This window comes from Poecilia latipinna, unplaced genomic scaffold (genome assembly GCF_001443285.1).
Source record: "Poecilia latipinna isolate Pla-1442-1.1 unplaced genomic scaffold, P_latipinna-1.0 Scaffold60, whole genome shotgun sequence".
Lineage (NCBI taxonomy): Eukaryota > Metazoa > Chordata > Actinopteri > Cyprinodontiformes > Poeciliidae > Poecilia > Poecilia latipinna.
This window is the reverse complement of record NW_015112676.1, coordinates 360,197-376,622: the sequence shown is the minus strand read 5'-3', so window position 1 is coordinate 376,622 and position 16,426 is coordinate 360,197. Positions and strand designations below refer to the sequence as shown.

The 16,426-nt window shown below is 38.9% G+C and overlaps 2 protein-coding genes across 5 annotated transcripts in view; both read left to right on the top strand.

The window, feature by feature from the left end:
* Positions 1 to 644: 644 nt before the first annotated feature.
* scel (sciellin) lies at positions 645 to 11,902 on the top strand. 4 transcript variants are annotated; one of them, XM_015056709.1, is made up of 28 exons: positions 645 to 837; positions 2,092 to 2,123; positions 3,202 to 3,298; positions 3,469 to 3,531; positions 3,653 to 3,724; positions 4,412 to 4,444; positions 4,625 to 4,648; positions 4,791 to 4,823; positions 4,936 to 5,004; positions 5,122 to 5,190; positions 5,589 to 5,651; positions 5,741 to 5,809; positions 5,916 to 5,972; positions 6,656 to 6,712; positions 6,826 to 6,921; positions 7,734 to 7,790; positions 7,927 to 7,983; positions 8,134 to 8,187; positions 8,274 to 8,330; positions 8,423 to 8,470; positions 8,552 to 8,593; positions 8,740 to 8,790; positions 8,881 to 8,919; positions 9,013 to 9,075; positions 9,165 to 9,248; positions 9,924 to 10,032; positions 10,809 to 10,911; positions 11,006 to 11,902. In XM_015056709.1, the coding sequence occupies exons 2-28, from the start codon at positions 2,105 to 2,107 to the stop codon at positions 11,020 to 11,022; spliced, it is 1,602 nt and encodes a 533-aa protein (XP_014912195.1). In that variant the 5' UTR covers positions 645 to 837; positions 2,092 to 2,104; the 3' UTR covers positions 11,023 to 11,902. The 4 variants fall into 4 exon arrangements, with proteins under 4 accessions (XP_014912195.1, XP_014912196.1, XP_014912194.1 ...); XM_015056710.1 differs by having other exon boundaries at positions 646 to 837; positions 8,878 to 8,919; positions 9,174 to 9,248; XM_015056708.1 differs by having other exon boundaries at positions 648 to 837; positions 6,829 to 6,921; positions 8,878 to 8,919.
* Positions 11,903 to 12,547: 645 nt separating this feature from the next.
* The window catches only part of slain1a (SLAIN motif family, member 1a), a 23,851-nt gene continuing 19,972 nt past the window's right edge, over positions 12,548 to 16,426 (top strand). Inside the window, exons 1-2 of the mRNA XM_015056688.1 lie at positions 12,548 to 13,215; positions 15,904 to 16,040. Of these exons, the coding sequence (XP_014912174.1) occupies positions 12,770 to 13,215; positions 15,904 to 16,040 (583 nt within the window). The 5' untranslated portion in view covers positions 12,548 to 12,769. The remainder of the gene's footprint in view (positions 13,216 to 15,903; positions 16,041 to 16,426) is intronic.

Below are 16,426 nucleotides of genomic sequence, written 5' to 3'. Positions count from 1 at the left end.
CTTCCATTTAGCTCCATCCGTCCTCCCACTGGTTCCGATTAGCTTCCCTGCTGAAGAAAAGCATCCCCACAGCATGATGCAGCCACTACTATAATTCATTACGGGGTTGACATGTTCAGGGGAGAAATCTGGTACTTTAACTTCACGTATCGTGTCTTTCGACGTAACCCACAAGGTCCACGTTTGGAGGAGAGCACGTTCATCTACGTGTTTACGGTGTAAACTGTCCACTGCTTTATTTGTGCCACTCTTCCTCGAAGGCCACTTTTGTGGAGTTCCCAGCTAATTATAACGAACACTGTAGTACTTTTATCAGCACGAGTAAAGTACAAAGTCTCGTCTCAGCTATAACGCAGTAAAAGACCAACTCCGGCAAGACACTGGTGAGTAATCATGTTGCAGAATGGCCTACTGAGATCACTCTGCTCACTTTATGTCCACAAACTGTGATTAAAATGCTCCAGAGGTCAGGGTTTAATAGAGCTGATTAGTTCCAGACTATGCGAGAAAGACCTACTTCAACACCAAAGCTGAGGAGCAGGTATTTCAGCACTCCACCCAGTTCCTTTAAAGCTCAGCCTGCACTCAGAAACGAATAATTAAGAGGGAAACGATGACGATGGAGGAAGAAACATGTAGAGCGACATGAAAAGAGGAAGACAGTTTCTCTGAGTCCTCTGCGAGGCCACTCCCAAAGGGTGGCCTCCCCTTGAGGTTAAAAGCAGAAGGAATGACAAAGGTGTGACTGTGCCGAGAAGAGTGATAGACAGGTATTCAGACCTCAGCCACAGTGAGGATTTTACCTTTCAAACCCCAGGAACAGAGCCATCTCCAGAGGTATGCATCATATTTTCTGTCATAACTTTTCCCTCAGTGATTATGTCATTTTTATTTTTATTATTTACGGGGGTTGGGATGGAGGGGGGGTTGTGATCACTGAAAAAAAAAAAAAAATTTTAACCCTCAAAACTTTAAAAGAAAAATACAAGTTATTTTATTTAACATGTTCTAAAGATAAAGAATAAGGCAAAGGGGCCTAAACTCAGTGTCGATTTGCAGTTTTGCTGAACATGTTTGCCAAACAATTTAAAAAAAATTTTCTGCCACCCAGACACTTTTTCCATGGGGGAAAAAGTATATATATATCATCCTATCAGTTTTAAGAGCAGCATACTTTTCCTTCGACTGATACCTTCAAGATGCTAAAAAAAAAAATCTTTAAGTGAAAGCAGTTTTAGTTTGTGTCCCGCTCATTGAATGATTTCCCTTTCGATGAATGAATCCTCGTCGCTAGAAGCAGACGTGACACTCTGAAACAATTCAGATGACGCACACAAAGTGATAGTTATTTCTCTAGCAGTGAAAACTATTCTTGCTCTGGCTGATGCAGTAAAACAGCAAACCGTTTTCGTCCTGTAGAGTGAAAGCACTGAATTAATCCTGCTGCTTTGTGCGATATTAATAGAAAAGGGGTTAAATGAAGGAAAATAAGCACGAAAATTCATGTTAATGAGCTGAGCTGTACGAACTGCATCCTAATTTTTGTTTTTTATTGTAAAGATTTTTTTGTTGTTGTTTTGGCTTCAACTGTTTGTGATTCCCTCAAAAACACGCACATTGTAGAGTACAGAAACCTCTTACAAAATACTGCTTCTGGACTGCATTACTAATAATTTCACTTGCTTATATCTGCCTTCTGATTCTTTCTCAATAGCATTTTCTGGCATGTTACTGTATGCCCCTCTTGTTTTGCTGACAATGGTGTGTTTGGAGAAGGAGTGTTGTGGAGGGTGGGTGTGTCTACATGTGGGCATAGATCAAGACAAACCAGTTTATGGCTCAATCACTGAGCATGGACCGAAGGTGCAGCGACAAACCCGACAGCGTCATTAATGTAAGCTGCTCATAAAACGCTCAGAACGAAGGAAAATGAGAAGTATGCAGAAGCAAAGAATGAGTAATTTCAGATCGGAGTTCTTAGGTTCACTCAGTTCATGCTGAGCTTCAGCAAGCCGCCTCACATTACATTCTTAGGCTGCAGTGCCACCTAGCGTCCGTTTAATGTGCTCTATTTTCCTCTGTCATTTTCAGGTGAGAGTCCAAAATGAGCTCCTACTCAACTTGTAAGTATTTACATTATTACGAATAACAACAGAATCATTGAAACTGTTGTGTCACATAATTACTGACAACATCTAGAAAATCATACTCTATGCTATGTGAAATGTTTGCCCCGCGCACATTTCTGTTGTTCTTGCTTCTTTTTTTTTGTCACTCAGCTGTTTAAGATCATCAAACCAATTTTAAAAGTAGACAAAGAAAACAAGATTAAATACAAAACCGGGTTTTCATATTGTGATATTGTTGTTGTTCATTATTTTGACCATTTCTCATTTTCTGCAACTAAATACAAACTTCTTACTTGGAATTTCGGAGACATGTTGTCAGTAGGTCATAGAATAAAAGAACAATGTTTATTTTACTAAAACATATACATGTAAAATGTAAAATCTGACAAACTGATCAATTTAATTTTTACATTTTTCCCCAGAGCTCTGTATGTATATGTATATATTGTTATTTTGGTTTAAAAACTGTATAGCACCCACATAATTCAGTCATAGTTTTGAAGTGCATTGCACTGAACGTTATACCTTTTTGCTCTACGACATGTTAATATTAGCTGTTAAGGAAGTTAGCATGTAGTTGGCTCTACCACAGAAATGCCGCTCGTATCTTAGCAACAGTAGTGTCAAAACAGGCTTACTTTAAAACAGGTGAAAGGTGGGGCTCTTCTAGACTGCATTTCATGACTGTGTTTTTCCAAGCCAGAAATATTTCCAAACTGAGTCTGTTGACCTTGTAAACAACACAGCCTTAATTAAGCACTGCCAGCTGGCCTGCAGTGCTTAGAAACAAGTGGGGGACGGTCAGCATGGCATCATTTTTGCTTGGTCTGGCATCTCATGAAAAAGACTTTCAACTGAAAAATGATTTATGGATTTTTTTTGTGTGTGTTTTGAAACCTTGGCATACTATGAAACTGATACTTAATGAAAATGGTAGTAAATAAAATGAAAAAATACAAATGTGCACCAAGTTTTCACTCCGTTTTAACTTTTTTCACATTAAGCTTTACATGGACATAAGACGTATTTAAATATACAGAGGGCCTGAATGATCCATTTTGTTTGTTTGCAGCCAAGACCAAAGCGCTCGATGACAGCAAGAAGAAAACCTCTCTGCTGAAGGACAACAGCTGGATCCGAAAAACTGATGACGAAGACGAGCCCGTCGAGTAAGTGTACAGATACCGAAGGCAAGCCGGCTCACACCCTTTAGGATTGGCTGGACAGACAAGAGTTACCTGTACCAAGCGCACCTTCAGACACACTCGCATTCCTTTTGCGAGTCACAGCGTTGACTCATAACTGCACGGATGAATGATTTCTCTTTCCTCTCTCACAGCCGAGACCCAAACTTTGGTAAAAGTGTCCTGAGTCGAGTGAATAACACTGATACCACTGATAGGTAAAACAAACATAAATCTCCATCTCAATCAAAGTATCAAGTGAAAAGGACTACATCTCATGGTCATTTGTGTCATTAATCTCTTTTTAAATAATGCATATTGTCTTTATCTTTTACACAGTACCCCAGAACCCAAGTCAACAAGAACAACTAAAACAAGCTCATCCTCATCTGTCCAAGCTCTCTCCAAGAGGTAATAGCACTTTTAGTGTGCTAAAAGGTTTTTAAGATTAAAGGTAGGGGTTAGTGTGTAAAATCAACTTTTTTTGAGCTTTACATCATTGTATTATATCATAACAATGTTTCTCCCTCATCAGAAACATACCTTGAGTGTTGATTTGATTTTTATTTTATTTTATGCACGTTTGAGAAATCCTCGAATCTCCCATTGGGAGACATTCGTTCGGCAAAACACCTGCTCTGACAAAGCCCTGCCTCTTTCCACAAACCTCCTACTTGGAGCTGCAGTCTCCAGCCGAGCCACTCAGCTCCTCCAGACTAGCGGCAGCAGTGATTACAAACACCTGGTGGAAGTGCGAGTCTGCGGAGCTCGTTATACGAGAGCTACTTCTCAGACTAATGCTCCTGCAAATGGTCATAAACATTATAATGGAGGAATGTTGCTGAGAGCAGGTGTCAGAGGGACATTGAGCTTCTTATAGAGACAAACATCTAATTTCAAGGCATCAAATTGCAAAGTCTTGCAAAGATGTAAAGTTTGATATATACAAAAATTATTTATCACAACTGGAGGTTACACAGTTACTTACTTGTGCTATAAAATTGCATCATGTGCCTGGAAAATATATAATACCACAACTTTATCAATTCATACATAGACTACAACAAGAGCCTTAACGTCTGAGTTCTCTCATTGCAGGTTCAGTGGAAGCACAGATGACCTGAAAACCATGTTAGTGCCATTATTATTATTATTTATTTATTTTTTTATTTATTTTTTTATTTGTTTATTTAATTATTTAATTTTTTTATTAATAGTAGTAGCAATAGTAGTAGTGGTAAATACATAATTCTACTGTATTTATATCATTACCTAACCCATGACTAAAACATGCTTTTCTTCTACTGGCAGGAAACCGTCTTACTACTCAAAAAGGTACATTTTCATATCTGAGCCCATTTTATGCATATATACACCATTTATAGTGTGTGAATGAACATACACACTACGTATGCATGTGATGTTTCATGTAGATATGCAAATGCTGTTTGGTATAATTCACTTTCTGCTTCACTAGAACTTCCGGTGCGAAGACAGAAACGTCCAGCACGTAAGCACTGCTCTTGTATATCACAAAGATTGTGAGATTGTAACATAGACATATAGGAAAATGCAGTAAAGAACTATTTTATTTATTGCCTTTTTCTCCCCCACTCTTTTAGCACTAAAAGCACAAAGGTGACTAAGGACGGGACAACTGAGGCCACCGTCACTACCACCCAAAGTGTCAAGTAGGGAATAAAATATCAATACTCTGAAACCGCATGATGTGTTTCATCATTATGTTATATCTATGTCATAACTATTTTCTCATTATGGAGACTTTTTCCATTTTTGTCTCCTTGCAGGTCTCCTGTGACCAAAACACCCAATAAAACTGAGACGTTCATGGAGCGTGTCAAATCCTCAAGCAAAGAGTAAGAATCAATCTAACCATTGACGCAAGAAATACATTGACTAGAGCTAAACTATAGTGTAATATGAGGTTTACATTTTGTTATTGGTTATTTATACTTCTATCCTGTTTTTATTAATTTATTTTCATTGAACCATTTTAGAAATCTCCTGCCACAAACTGCTAATTGTCAGTGGAATTACCATTTATGCGTGTTTTAAGAGCTGCAAATTGACTCCTTGTCAAATTTGTTCTTCAAAAGATTAATTTAAAGTTTCTTAGCAGACAGATTATATCATTAAAAAAAAGAGAAAATTGTAAAAAAACTGTTTTTTTAGTATATCTTCTATACACAATCTGTGCATACAAGATACTTTTGAAACTGAAAATGAAGGTCACTTGTCGTGTTCTCACATCTAGTTCACAGTACTCAAGCTACTCGCCTACCAAGACAACAAAACCGACTATTCCCACCACTAAGGGGTAAGATTTAAACATATTAAATTGCCCTGTTACTATAATATGTACTAATTTGTATAAAAACATTTTACCTTTAATATTTTTCCACGCAGAGCGGAAGACCAACTTTACAACTCACTGACCCAATCACCTTTGAAGGACGACTCCCCAACTAAAGACAGGTGATATTTCCATTCACCAAGCCTAAAGTTACAGCAAATGCGCTTTGATACACAGGAGCGTTTGCGTTTATGCTCATTATGATGTTTTTTTCCCCCTCCTTTGTAGCAAAACAACTGTGACCACAACTGAGACTGTGACGGTGAAAAGTAGCAGTGATGCAATGTAAGTTTGACCCCATCCTTTGAGAGTGTCATCAAACCGCTGACCTTAACCTGCAATAATTTCATGTCAGGTGCCGCTGTTTCACCTCAGAAAAATACAATGACACAACACAATACACTGCAAAGTCAAACAAAACTATAGAATAAAATAATAGGTGCCATGCAATTCTAGACAATATGCTAGGATATACGACATGATGTGATGCAGTGCAACGCAATATAATACGATACGTTACGATGTGATACAATAAGATCTAATAAATTGTGATAAGATGTACCACACTATGTGATCCTAAACAATCTGATGCAATATGATCATATTCTTTATGATATAACAGATGATGGAATGCAGTACTCTGCAGTGTGACAGTATACAATATTATGTGATCTCACCAGTATCAGATCAATATGGTCAGACATGTTGCAGTACAATGAAACGCAATACAATGTATTGCAATACAATGCAATACAATACTACAATGCAGTGCAATATTCTATTCTATTCTATTCTATTCTATTCTATTCTATTCTATTCTATTCTATTCTATTCTATTACATTACATTATATTATAGTATAATAAATACACATGAAAGCCACAGCATATGGTTAAGTGATTATGAGAGACGATTGATTCTATATGTCATAATCCACTTCATGAATACATTATGCTGTTGTTTCTACAGGGCTGAAGACAAGTTGTACGACTCCCTCCTGCCTGATCCGATCAAATCTCCCGACAGGTGAAACATCTCAGTCATTAAAAATATAAAAAACAAATAAATAAAAACAAAGCAACAACAAAAAAAGAACCTGATTGATATTCTAATTCTCAAACATCCCATTAATGTATCAGCAGCACAACCAGCACAAAGACAAAGACAAAGACAAAGACAAAGAAAGTGGACAGCAGCAGTGAGACTGTGACGGCGAAAAGCAGCAGCGATGCGATGTAAGATGGGCACCAAAATAGCACACACCTTTACAGATTTATAAACCTGAAAACAACAAATAATGGCTGGTTTCTGCAAATATTTTAGTAAAGTTGAAATAAAACAAAACTAATTTGTTCCTATCATATACTTAAAGAAAAGCTCATTTTAAGTCTCTAAATTAACAGCAATCTGCTACAAGGAATGCAATTTTCATCGACCATGAATGTATTTGTCTTCATTTGAAGACGAAGCTAAACGAAAAACAACCAAGGTGAAATGTTTGCACAAAAATCCAAACGCAAACTGGCAAATATATTTCCCACAGATTTACTGCATCTCTGGTTAAAACTCCCTCTGATTAGACCTTACATAATGCATTTTTCATCTTCTGTTGAAAAAAAAAAAAAAAGAAAAGTAGGCTAATTCGATGCTCAGCTGGTCTGTAGGTGTGTGAACAGTGGATGTGTGAGGGTGCAGTGTCCTTGCTGAGTGTGTTACTGCTCTGTACAGCCACAGAGCCAGCATCACAACTAATGGGCTTTTCAGGAAATGTTCATTTTTATAATAAAGAAAGACAGTTTGGTAATGAATCGTTTCAGAGACTTACTTCAGTTTTTAAAGCTTTTAAGGTTTGGAGGCTTAAACATTCTTTAAATATGCATTTAAGTGTCTGTGAAATGTGATGTGAATTTGTTGCCACATTGGAAGCTGCACTGCAAAAGTTAAAACATTTCCTCTTTATATTCCTGTTGCATAAATAGATAAAAAGAAACAACAGTGTGGTGCACTACTGGTAAATTAATTATCTTGTATTTATTCTTTCTTGTAGTGCTGAGGACAAACTCTATGACACTCTGATTCCCAGTGCTATCAAGGATGGAGACAGGTAGCAGGTTTTTCTGTACTGCACATTTCAACGTTCTTGAATACAAGCTGCTTAAATCCCAGCAATGCCATGATGAGCTGGGACATTTTTTTATAGTTTCATCTGACCAGTTATTGGAATATTTTCTTTGTTACAGTAAAAAAACAACTGTGTCCAGCAGTGAGCCTGTGACGGTGAAGAGCTCCAACACTGTGTGAGTTAATCTGATTCAAAGAGTGTATTTAAACATCAAAAGTGAATATATTGTATATACTATAACTATTAATAACAATATTAATATTAGTGTTTATTAAGCCAGGAACACTATTTAAATTTTTTTTTTTTTTCTCATTTTGATTTCAAGAGATGACCCCAAAACAACACCAACAAAAACAGTCACTGTAAAGTCCTCCTCAACGTAAGCTGAAACCTGTCCTCCATTTTTATGTAGCACGCCATCGCAGTGTCTGAACTGCAGCTGTGATGATGTCATTGTTTTAACAGGCCCGCGGATGACCTCTATGACACCCTCCTGCCGAAAGCCATCACATCTCCTGTCAGGTGAGACGTCTCAGTCAATAAATGAATAAAACAGGTCAGCTTTTGTTTTTTTATTACGTTGGTAAAACATTAAATGTTCATCCTCTCAACAGTTCAAGCAAAACGGTGAAGGACATTATCACAGTCAACACCAAAAAAGAGTGAGCGGTTCTTTCATTTCTTTTTAGCATTGGACAAAGACATATTTTCTGACATTTTTTTCTATTTTTTTTTTTTTTCAGAGACGAAACCCCATCAACACCGTCATCCACACGCAGCGTCAGGTGAGAAAAGAAAGCAACTCTAAAACCTATAACAATGCACAAAATTTCCTTTGTTGTATTAATACAAGTAAAATAAAATATATATATTTTTACTGCATCCAAATAATGTCTTAACTTTTTTTTATTTTTTATTTTTTGATGATCAGCTACAGCTCAAACATTGACGATACTCCCTACTCTCCCACCAGCTCGTACAGGTCAGTATCTCATGTTATCTACTGCAATAAAACATACGTGTGGTGTTTCTGTTGTCTTTAATCCTTTCTCTGTTTGCACAAACGCAGCAGCGACTATAAATCCTACTCCTACTCCAGACCAGACTCCAGGTGGGTGCCAGAGGAAGTGGACAACAATCGCTCGGTAAAGAATAAGTGCAACAGAAAAGGTAAAAATGTGTCTCTGGTTCTGTCTTCTTGCAGCTATGAGTACAGCAGCCTCAACAGCCCCTCGCTCTACAGCTCCACATCATACAAGAGCAGCAGGTATGAAATGATCTCAGCCGATGCTTGATGGGAATTGGGTGCAAGTCATCAGATTAACAGCGAAAACACTCTTTTTTTTTTTTTTAAAACTCTCACAGCTTGTCAGATGACATCCTGTCAGATCCGATCTACTCCAAGTCTTCCACGAAGAGTGTTTATCAGTCCCCTGACAGGTAGGAAAAGAACACCGCCAGCATCTCTTGATTATGAAATATGTAGCCCAAAGAAACGGCAAAATGCTAAATGCCAAAGTCAGCAGTGGATTTGTGTCTCACCAACATGCTGACGCAAATCGTTTCTCAAGTTTACCGTGCTCATCACTATAGCCGCTAAGCACATGACATGAATTTTCAAGTCTGAGAAGAATGTTTGAATTTGAGGCAGACAAGGGCGACATTAAATAAACTGCGACCCGTTAGTTACGGCGTTGCTAGGCAAGCCAAGGTTAACGCTTAAAGGCCCCCATCCAACAATCGTTTGAGGCAGAGAAAGTGTCCACCAAAGCAGCGTTTCACCATTTTGACAGGTTCAAAACGTCTTCGTAGAAAATTGTTGAGGATCTTTTACATAATTGCAATTAATTTATCTAAAATATTAAGTACCACTTAGGGGTCGCCAAATGAGTTGAGCTCTAAGAACCACTGGATTTATGTTGGCTGAATTTCTTGGCATATCATTGCAAATCCTTTAAGCTGGCTGTTGGGTTAAAAGACTTTCACTAGCAATGAGATTTCATGACAGGGCGAGGTCAAGGATAAGTGATGCGAGGAGACTTGCTGATGGACTTTTTACAAAATTGAAGTTTAACTACCATGTTTTAAACGGCGATGGTGTCTTGTTTGAAACAGGCCTGTGCTGGAGAAGGACCTGTGCACCACCTGCCGAAAGCCCTTCACTGGAGACGCCAAGATGGTCCTGGACGACATGAAGATCAACTGCCACGCCACCTGCTTCAAAGTGAGACCTGCAGTTTCAACATGCAACTTTTTTTCATCAACTTAAACCCGTTCCCCCATTATATGATCTTACAACCACAAACGGCAATGTGTTTTTATGGGAATGTTGTGTGACAGATCAACGCGGAGTGGTGCATAACTGAGAATTTTCACATAAAAAAAAACCAATCTGATCAGACAACAGCAGCTTCCAGTTTTATTCAACCCCCCTCATTATGGTACCCCTCAATAAATTGCAATGCAACACAATTTCTCCAGAGATCCCTTAGTTATTAAACAGAGTCCAACTATTTGACTGCATACTCAAAGAGAGTAAATATTGTAATGCTTTTCTCCAGCATGAACAAGGAAGTTGGTCGAAGTCGATGACAGGTTGGATGAAAAAGAGTTGAAACGTTTTTCCCTCCCACTTCACACTTTATTTCTAGGCATTGTTCCTGACGTTTGTGGTTGCGATGTGTCAAAATGTGTACAAATGTGAGGGGTCATAGCTACTTTTGCAAGTCTCCGTCAATACTGGGTTTCGATAGGTTTGCACGCAGCACAGAGAGGCTGCACAGAAATCCAAAACGCTTCCTGTCAATACATGTAAAATATCTGAAATAGATCACCGAAGTCCTCCTCTGGCATCCTCCCCTCCGCGCAGCTTTGGAATCCACATAAATGTGCTTAGCGACATTTATCCGGAAGATGTCAGACATTAACAGGCAACAGCCGGGCCGCTGTGTGCTAAGCATGATTATCCGTCTTCATTTAAGCGTCTGTTTGTTTTGGCAGTGTGATGTCTGCAACGGCTCTCTGGGCTACATGAAAGCCGGGGACAGCATGTGGATCTACAAGCGCAAGGTGCACTGCGAAAACTGCTTCGAGAACACCAGAGGTAGATGAACAATCTCTTTGCTGGCTTTTTTTTGTTGTTCTTCGGCTCTTCAATCAATAAATGTGAATAAACACAATTCTTTTCCTCCTGACAGAAAAATGGCACCGCTGAAGAAGCTCCTCACAGATTATTGCATTCTGATGGTGTGGGTGATGAGGGTCGTACTAAGACGTTTTAAGTGGGTGCTTTAAAAAAAAAAAAAATCACAGTTACATAATGTAAATTACATTTTCATGTGACTCTACAGACCACACATGGCATGAAATCTACTAGTACATCTGTCTCTACCTCTACACTGTATATCTCTTTCTATACTCTCTTTAATGTGTCACTTCTTGGGGGACTCTTGTGAGTAACATGACAGGATATTCTACAATAATGAGGGCCGGGGGCTTTTTCTTTGTGCAATAAGGGCAAATAATAAAAAAAAAACTTCGTTATTTACATTTTTTCTTGAAAGTCTTTGTTCTTTGAGTCTACGTTTACTGCTAAATTATTACGTGATGATACAGAACAAAAAAAAAAGATGATAAAAGAAAGACTTGTACTTAAATAAAATTTTAAATTACTGAAGACTGTGTTTTTTTGTTTTGTTTTTTGTTTTAAACCGGATGCTAAAATCTCAAGTAAAAGGTCAGGCTGTCTATTGTTAGAGGGGAATTGAAGAATATCTGTTTGCAATTCCCTATTCAAGGGTGTCTTTGCCTTTGTAAAACCTGCAACTGAACAAATAAAGTTAATGCAACAATGTATGTTAAATGTATCTTTCAAATGATTAGAGCACTCTGCAATGTTGTTTTTGTATTTTTTTAATTGCAATTGAATATATTACATAGAGGAACAGCAAACAGCATTTGATCAGCACTGTGTGTACTGCTAATTGAAAGACAGTCCTAAAGAGCAATAAAGTCACAATACTTGGTATGTCTGTAAAATACCTGGAGTGCATTACTTGTTTTTTATTAACTTTGTCAATATCAGAATTTAAAATCAACTTGCTTTACTGGCAATTTACCCAGCCGACCCAAGACTTAAGCAAACCAGGTTTGGGCCAGTAAGGGGGACAATAGTTGGTCGGACTAAAGATGTCAAAGCATGACATTTGCCAATAAGGCTAAAAAGACTAAGGTCCACATTTATGTTTGAGTTGAAGATATATGAATAGCAAAAAATGAAATGGCTCAAGATAATAAAAATAATAATTTTATTAGGTGTTAGAATATCAGAAAAAAAATATTTTAGTAATAATACAGCAGAAGGAAAGTTTGATAGTTAAGTTGTGCATCATGACACGTCAATAGGTGTCAATGGAGTTGTATTTAAAGAAACACTGTAGCTGCACATTAGTCAGTACAAATGTCAAGTTTGTTCTTCTGCATTTCAGACACGACTGTCCGAACAAAAGAGTAAGTCAGAAAAATAACTTTGTCTTCACGAATGTACTGCTATAATAAATGTAATATATTATAAGTGTAATATGGTGCTGCAGTTTGTCACTGTATGGGTTAAATGCAAAGACAGGGCTCCTTTAATATGTTTAATATCAAATTTCAGAGCAAAAAGCTACAAAAACAAAACATGCCAGTAAACACAGATACTGCACATATCTGTGCTTTTAAATGTCTTCAGAGTGGCTATAACAAACACCTCCTCGGTGGTGGTGTGATGGGAATTTAACTCGAAGCTGCTGACCAATGAGATGCAGGCTGTGCAGTCATCCCAGCAGCAGCAGCATCAGTGTGAGTCTGTGTGTGAGTAGTAGCTTTAAGGGGGGGAATCTGGACACCCTCTCTGAATCGAAAGAGACCCTCTGCCAGCAGGCCGTGCTTTCCGCTCCTCTCAATGTGCTTGTTAGCAAATGGAAGCAGAGGTGCTGAACCCCCAGAGGATGGCGGACGTCAGCGGCAACAATAAAATCGCCAACGCGGAGCTGGAGGTGCTGAAGCTCCAGGAGCTGGTCCGAAAACTGGAGAAGCAGAATGAACAATTGCGGAGCAGAGCGAACGCTGTAAACAATTGCTCCGTCGGCCCTCATCTCCAGACCTCGTTGTCGTGTCTGCACGGGGCCACGGCGTGCCTGAGTGACAGCTTCTCGTGTAAATATGACGCTTCGAGTCCGACTCGTCCGTGTTACTCGGCGCCGCGGGCGCCAGCGGAGGAGCCGTTCGCGTATTTTCAGCCGAGCTCCGCGTCTCCTGGCGCCGCCGTGGAGGACAGCGGCGCTGCCGGTGCCACAACCGTGTTGGACGAGGTCGATGTTTTGGACCTGAACACCGTGCTCCCCGTCGGAGAGCCCGATAGCTGGTAACCTCTCTGTTTTATGACATTGTAGACACATGTTTGTGCTTTGCATGAATTAATATGAAAAACTCTGTCTCACTTGTGTTTCACAGCCGTTAATAGGCAAGACATGTTTATTTTTATTTTTTTATTTTTACCTCATGTACAAGGTGATCCAACATGATTTGCAAAAATAAGAGAAATGAACAAAGGGAAAGAAAATTACAATAAAATATTAAAAGAATATTAAGACGGTCTGAGCTATTGGTGTAACATGAAATATTCAAGAACAGAGCTTTGAGGAACCCCACATGTGATCTTTGTTTACTCAGGATTAAAACATGTGAGGGACACAACAATTGTTGCATTGTGACCAAAACACAATAAGCTAGAGTTTTATTATCATTCGGTTGCACTTAATATTTTCTTTTTGATTATTGTCTGGGCCAGCCCGTGGCACAAGTGAACAAAGCTTTTGCTTTGAGAAATATGTCAAAACTGCATACTTGTAATTACCGTTTTTTTAAAGAGTAAGCTGACTACGAAATCCATTTTGACGCTTTCTAAAGATCAAACATGATGAATTTACATTTATTTCAGATTGAAAAGAAGTTGCAAACATGTTGCTTTAAATCATCCAAGGGGAAATCATAATAGTCTGATGGAGACGCACCAATCAGTTGGCCAAATCAGACAATCTTCATCAGTGACTGGCAGGTTGGAAACTGGAAAAACAGATGGGGTTTTTATCTCCTTCTGGCCTTTAAATGCGCCAAGCGTAATAACCATGTTCAGTCTTTAAATTAATCAACCAAGCCCTTGTACTTTGATGCACGTTTTTGAGTTGAATAAAAATCAGATAACATCAGGGTCAGACTTTGATGGAGACAGTCTTGCCATCCCTAGATTTTTAGGTGGACTCAAAGCTAGTGCCGCTATCAAAAATCACACAACGGCTTTGAACTCTTCTATGTGTTACAATCCATAGAAACACTGGCAAAGAAAACTGAAAATTAACATTGGCCAGGAAGAGTTTGATGGCTGTGTCTCTATGTCAACAACTATTATTTAAAGCTACAGTTTGTGTTTGTTTTGCAAACAAACGAGGGAAATTAATTGACACATTTGGTCTTAAGCTGCTGTAAAGATTTGTAAATCCAAAAAAAAAAAAAAAAAAATTCTTTGCCGCTACCAAGAGCCTAAACATTTCATACCAAAATCTTGTTATTTATATGATGTGACTGATCACATCCTCCAAGACCCTTGAATTTAAAGAATTCATTGTTCGTCCACAACTTGACTAACACAAAAGTGCAAAGGATCGAGCTTGGCAGAATTTCTAAGACATGATAGCAATGCCGTGGCGACTGGTGGGTGACTGGCGGAAAATGGCCCCAAAATCGATTTCTTCCTCCTTGTGCCTCCTTTGATGATGTTGTTTACTCTTCTCATGGATCATACTCGGAAACACTGGAAAAACAGTGTTTTTATTTTCACGAGGAAGCTACAGTAAAATGGACCTGAATCTTAGGGTGCAGCATATGTTCTGGGATGGATTTAGAAACAATGACCCCCTTCAGTCTATGATCAAACAGCTCGGCTTTGTGTGTGGTTGTTCAGCCCCAGGCTGAGCTAGTGCGGAGCGCCGGCGCTGCTGCTGACTTGGGTCGCTCTCAAGCTGAACTGACATGCTGACTACTGAAGCAGCTTTATGTATCTGATGCGATGATGCGGAAAATGTAGCACACAGCTGATTGCAGCACTGACGGGGGTACGGCGCTCATCTCCTGCCCTACCTTTTTTCCGTCTAGCATGACAAGCTGACCTTAAAATCACTCTAACGCTCTGCTGGCCTAGTTGTTGAATTTAAGGTCGCTCCTGTCTTATTTATGCTCTCCAACTTTGGAGAGACCGGGAATAGATCCTTGCTAGATTTATTTTAGCGCTCTGCCGAGAAGGCGTAGCAGAGCTAACAGTGAAGCAACTTTTATCATTTTAGATGTGTCTTCTTGTTTTCTTGAGATCGTTAAATTTCTGTAATTTTTTTCATAAATTCCTCTGTAACAGTTTTGGTCGGAGGTTTGCATACGTTCTTCGTTGATGTGATTCCCATATTAATGTTAATCATTTAAATAACTGCTATTTTGGGGGATGGATTCATGCAACTCCACTATTATCTGGTCAAATGTCCCGTTTTATGCTCATTATTATCTTCTGTGTCCATCAATTTTCTGATGTAGTTCTGGCTGGATTTTTAACCAATCCTCTTCTCAGAGTCGGTAGACCTCATTAAACTTGGTTGATTTAATGTCATACATGAAGTGTAAAGCATGGCCCATCAATTTGTCCAGTGACAGAGGCTTGCGACATTTCATCTCCTTCATATTGGTGATCATAGCAAAACCTAGTTTTAATGTGTTTGGGGTCACTGTCCAGTCGGTTCAAGCTCGCAGCTGCTGATTTGAGCTGAATTTGAAGAATATATGTACGTGGATATCCTTTTAGATTGTTGCATCAAACAGAACCAAACTCAAAACTCTCTCTCTCTTTCATTTAGTAAAAAAATACATAAAGCACTCACTGTGTTCAGTTTTGAGCTGTTTGGTAGTGAGGGATTTCTCTGTAAAATGAGTAAGTACCGCAACGAGTGAGATTATTTAAATGTTGTCTGTGAAGGCTGCAGAACATGACTGAAGTGCTTCTGTGTCTCAGGCTGTATGTGAATCCCAGAGCCAAGCCGCCCAGTGAAAGCACGCTCAGCCCTCTCCGGTGGTGCAGGCAGGTCCTGGACCACCCTGGGCCGGAGGTGGAGCTGGCTAAGATGACGCTCTGTCACAGACTGGACCAAGGTACAGAGTGCTTATCCCTCAGACAAACAGAATTCCTCTGCAATCACATTTTATATGGTCAACATGGTCAATATGTTAATTACTGTGCAATGTTTATCCCTGAACTTGTTCCTTCAGTGTTTGAATTTACAAGCCTGAGAGAAATACCTTGTTGTTTGTTTGTATTGCTAATTCTAGCTAGCGCCCATGAATTAGCAAATTGGACTGCTTTCTTCAACTTCCAACTAAAATGAACTCAACTCAGGTGTGATGAAATTGAGTTCTGACTTTAAACAAATGAAGCACAACATTAAAAAAAACATTATACAGCAGGTTCTTTAGCATCTATTTGAACTTCAAAGTTGCATTTTTCCAAGTCTTATGATGGAAAAAGTTAAAACTGAACA

What these genes read in the sequence shown, in the direction of transcription:
- scel (XM_015056701.1), top strand. An exon ending in GACTCCCCAACTAAAGACAG is followed by an intron (nt 5,810 to 5,915) that starts GTGATATTTCCA and finishes CCTCCTTTGTAG; the next exon opens with CAAAACAACTGTGACCACAA. An exon ending in AAAAGCAGCAGCGATGCGAT is followed by an intron (nt 6,922 to 7,733) that starts GTAAGATGGGCA and finishes TCTTTCTTGTAG; the next exon opens with TGCTGAGGACAAACTCTATG.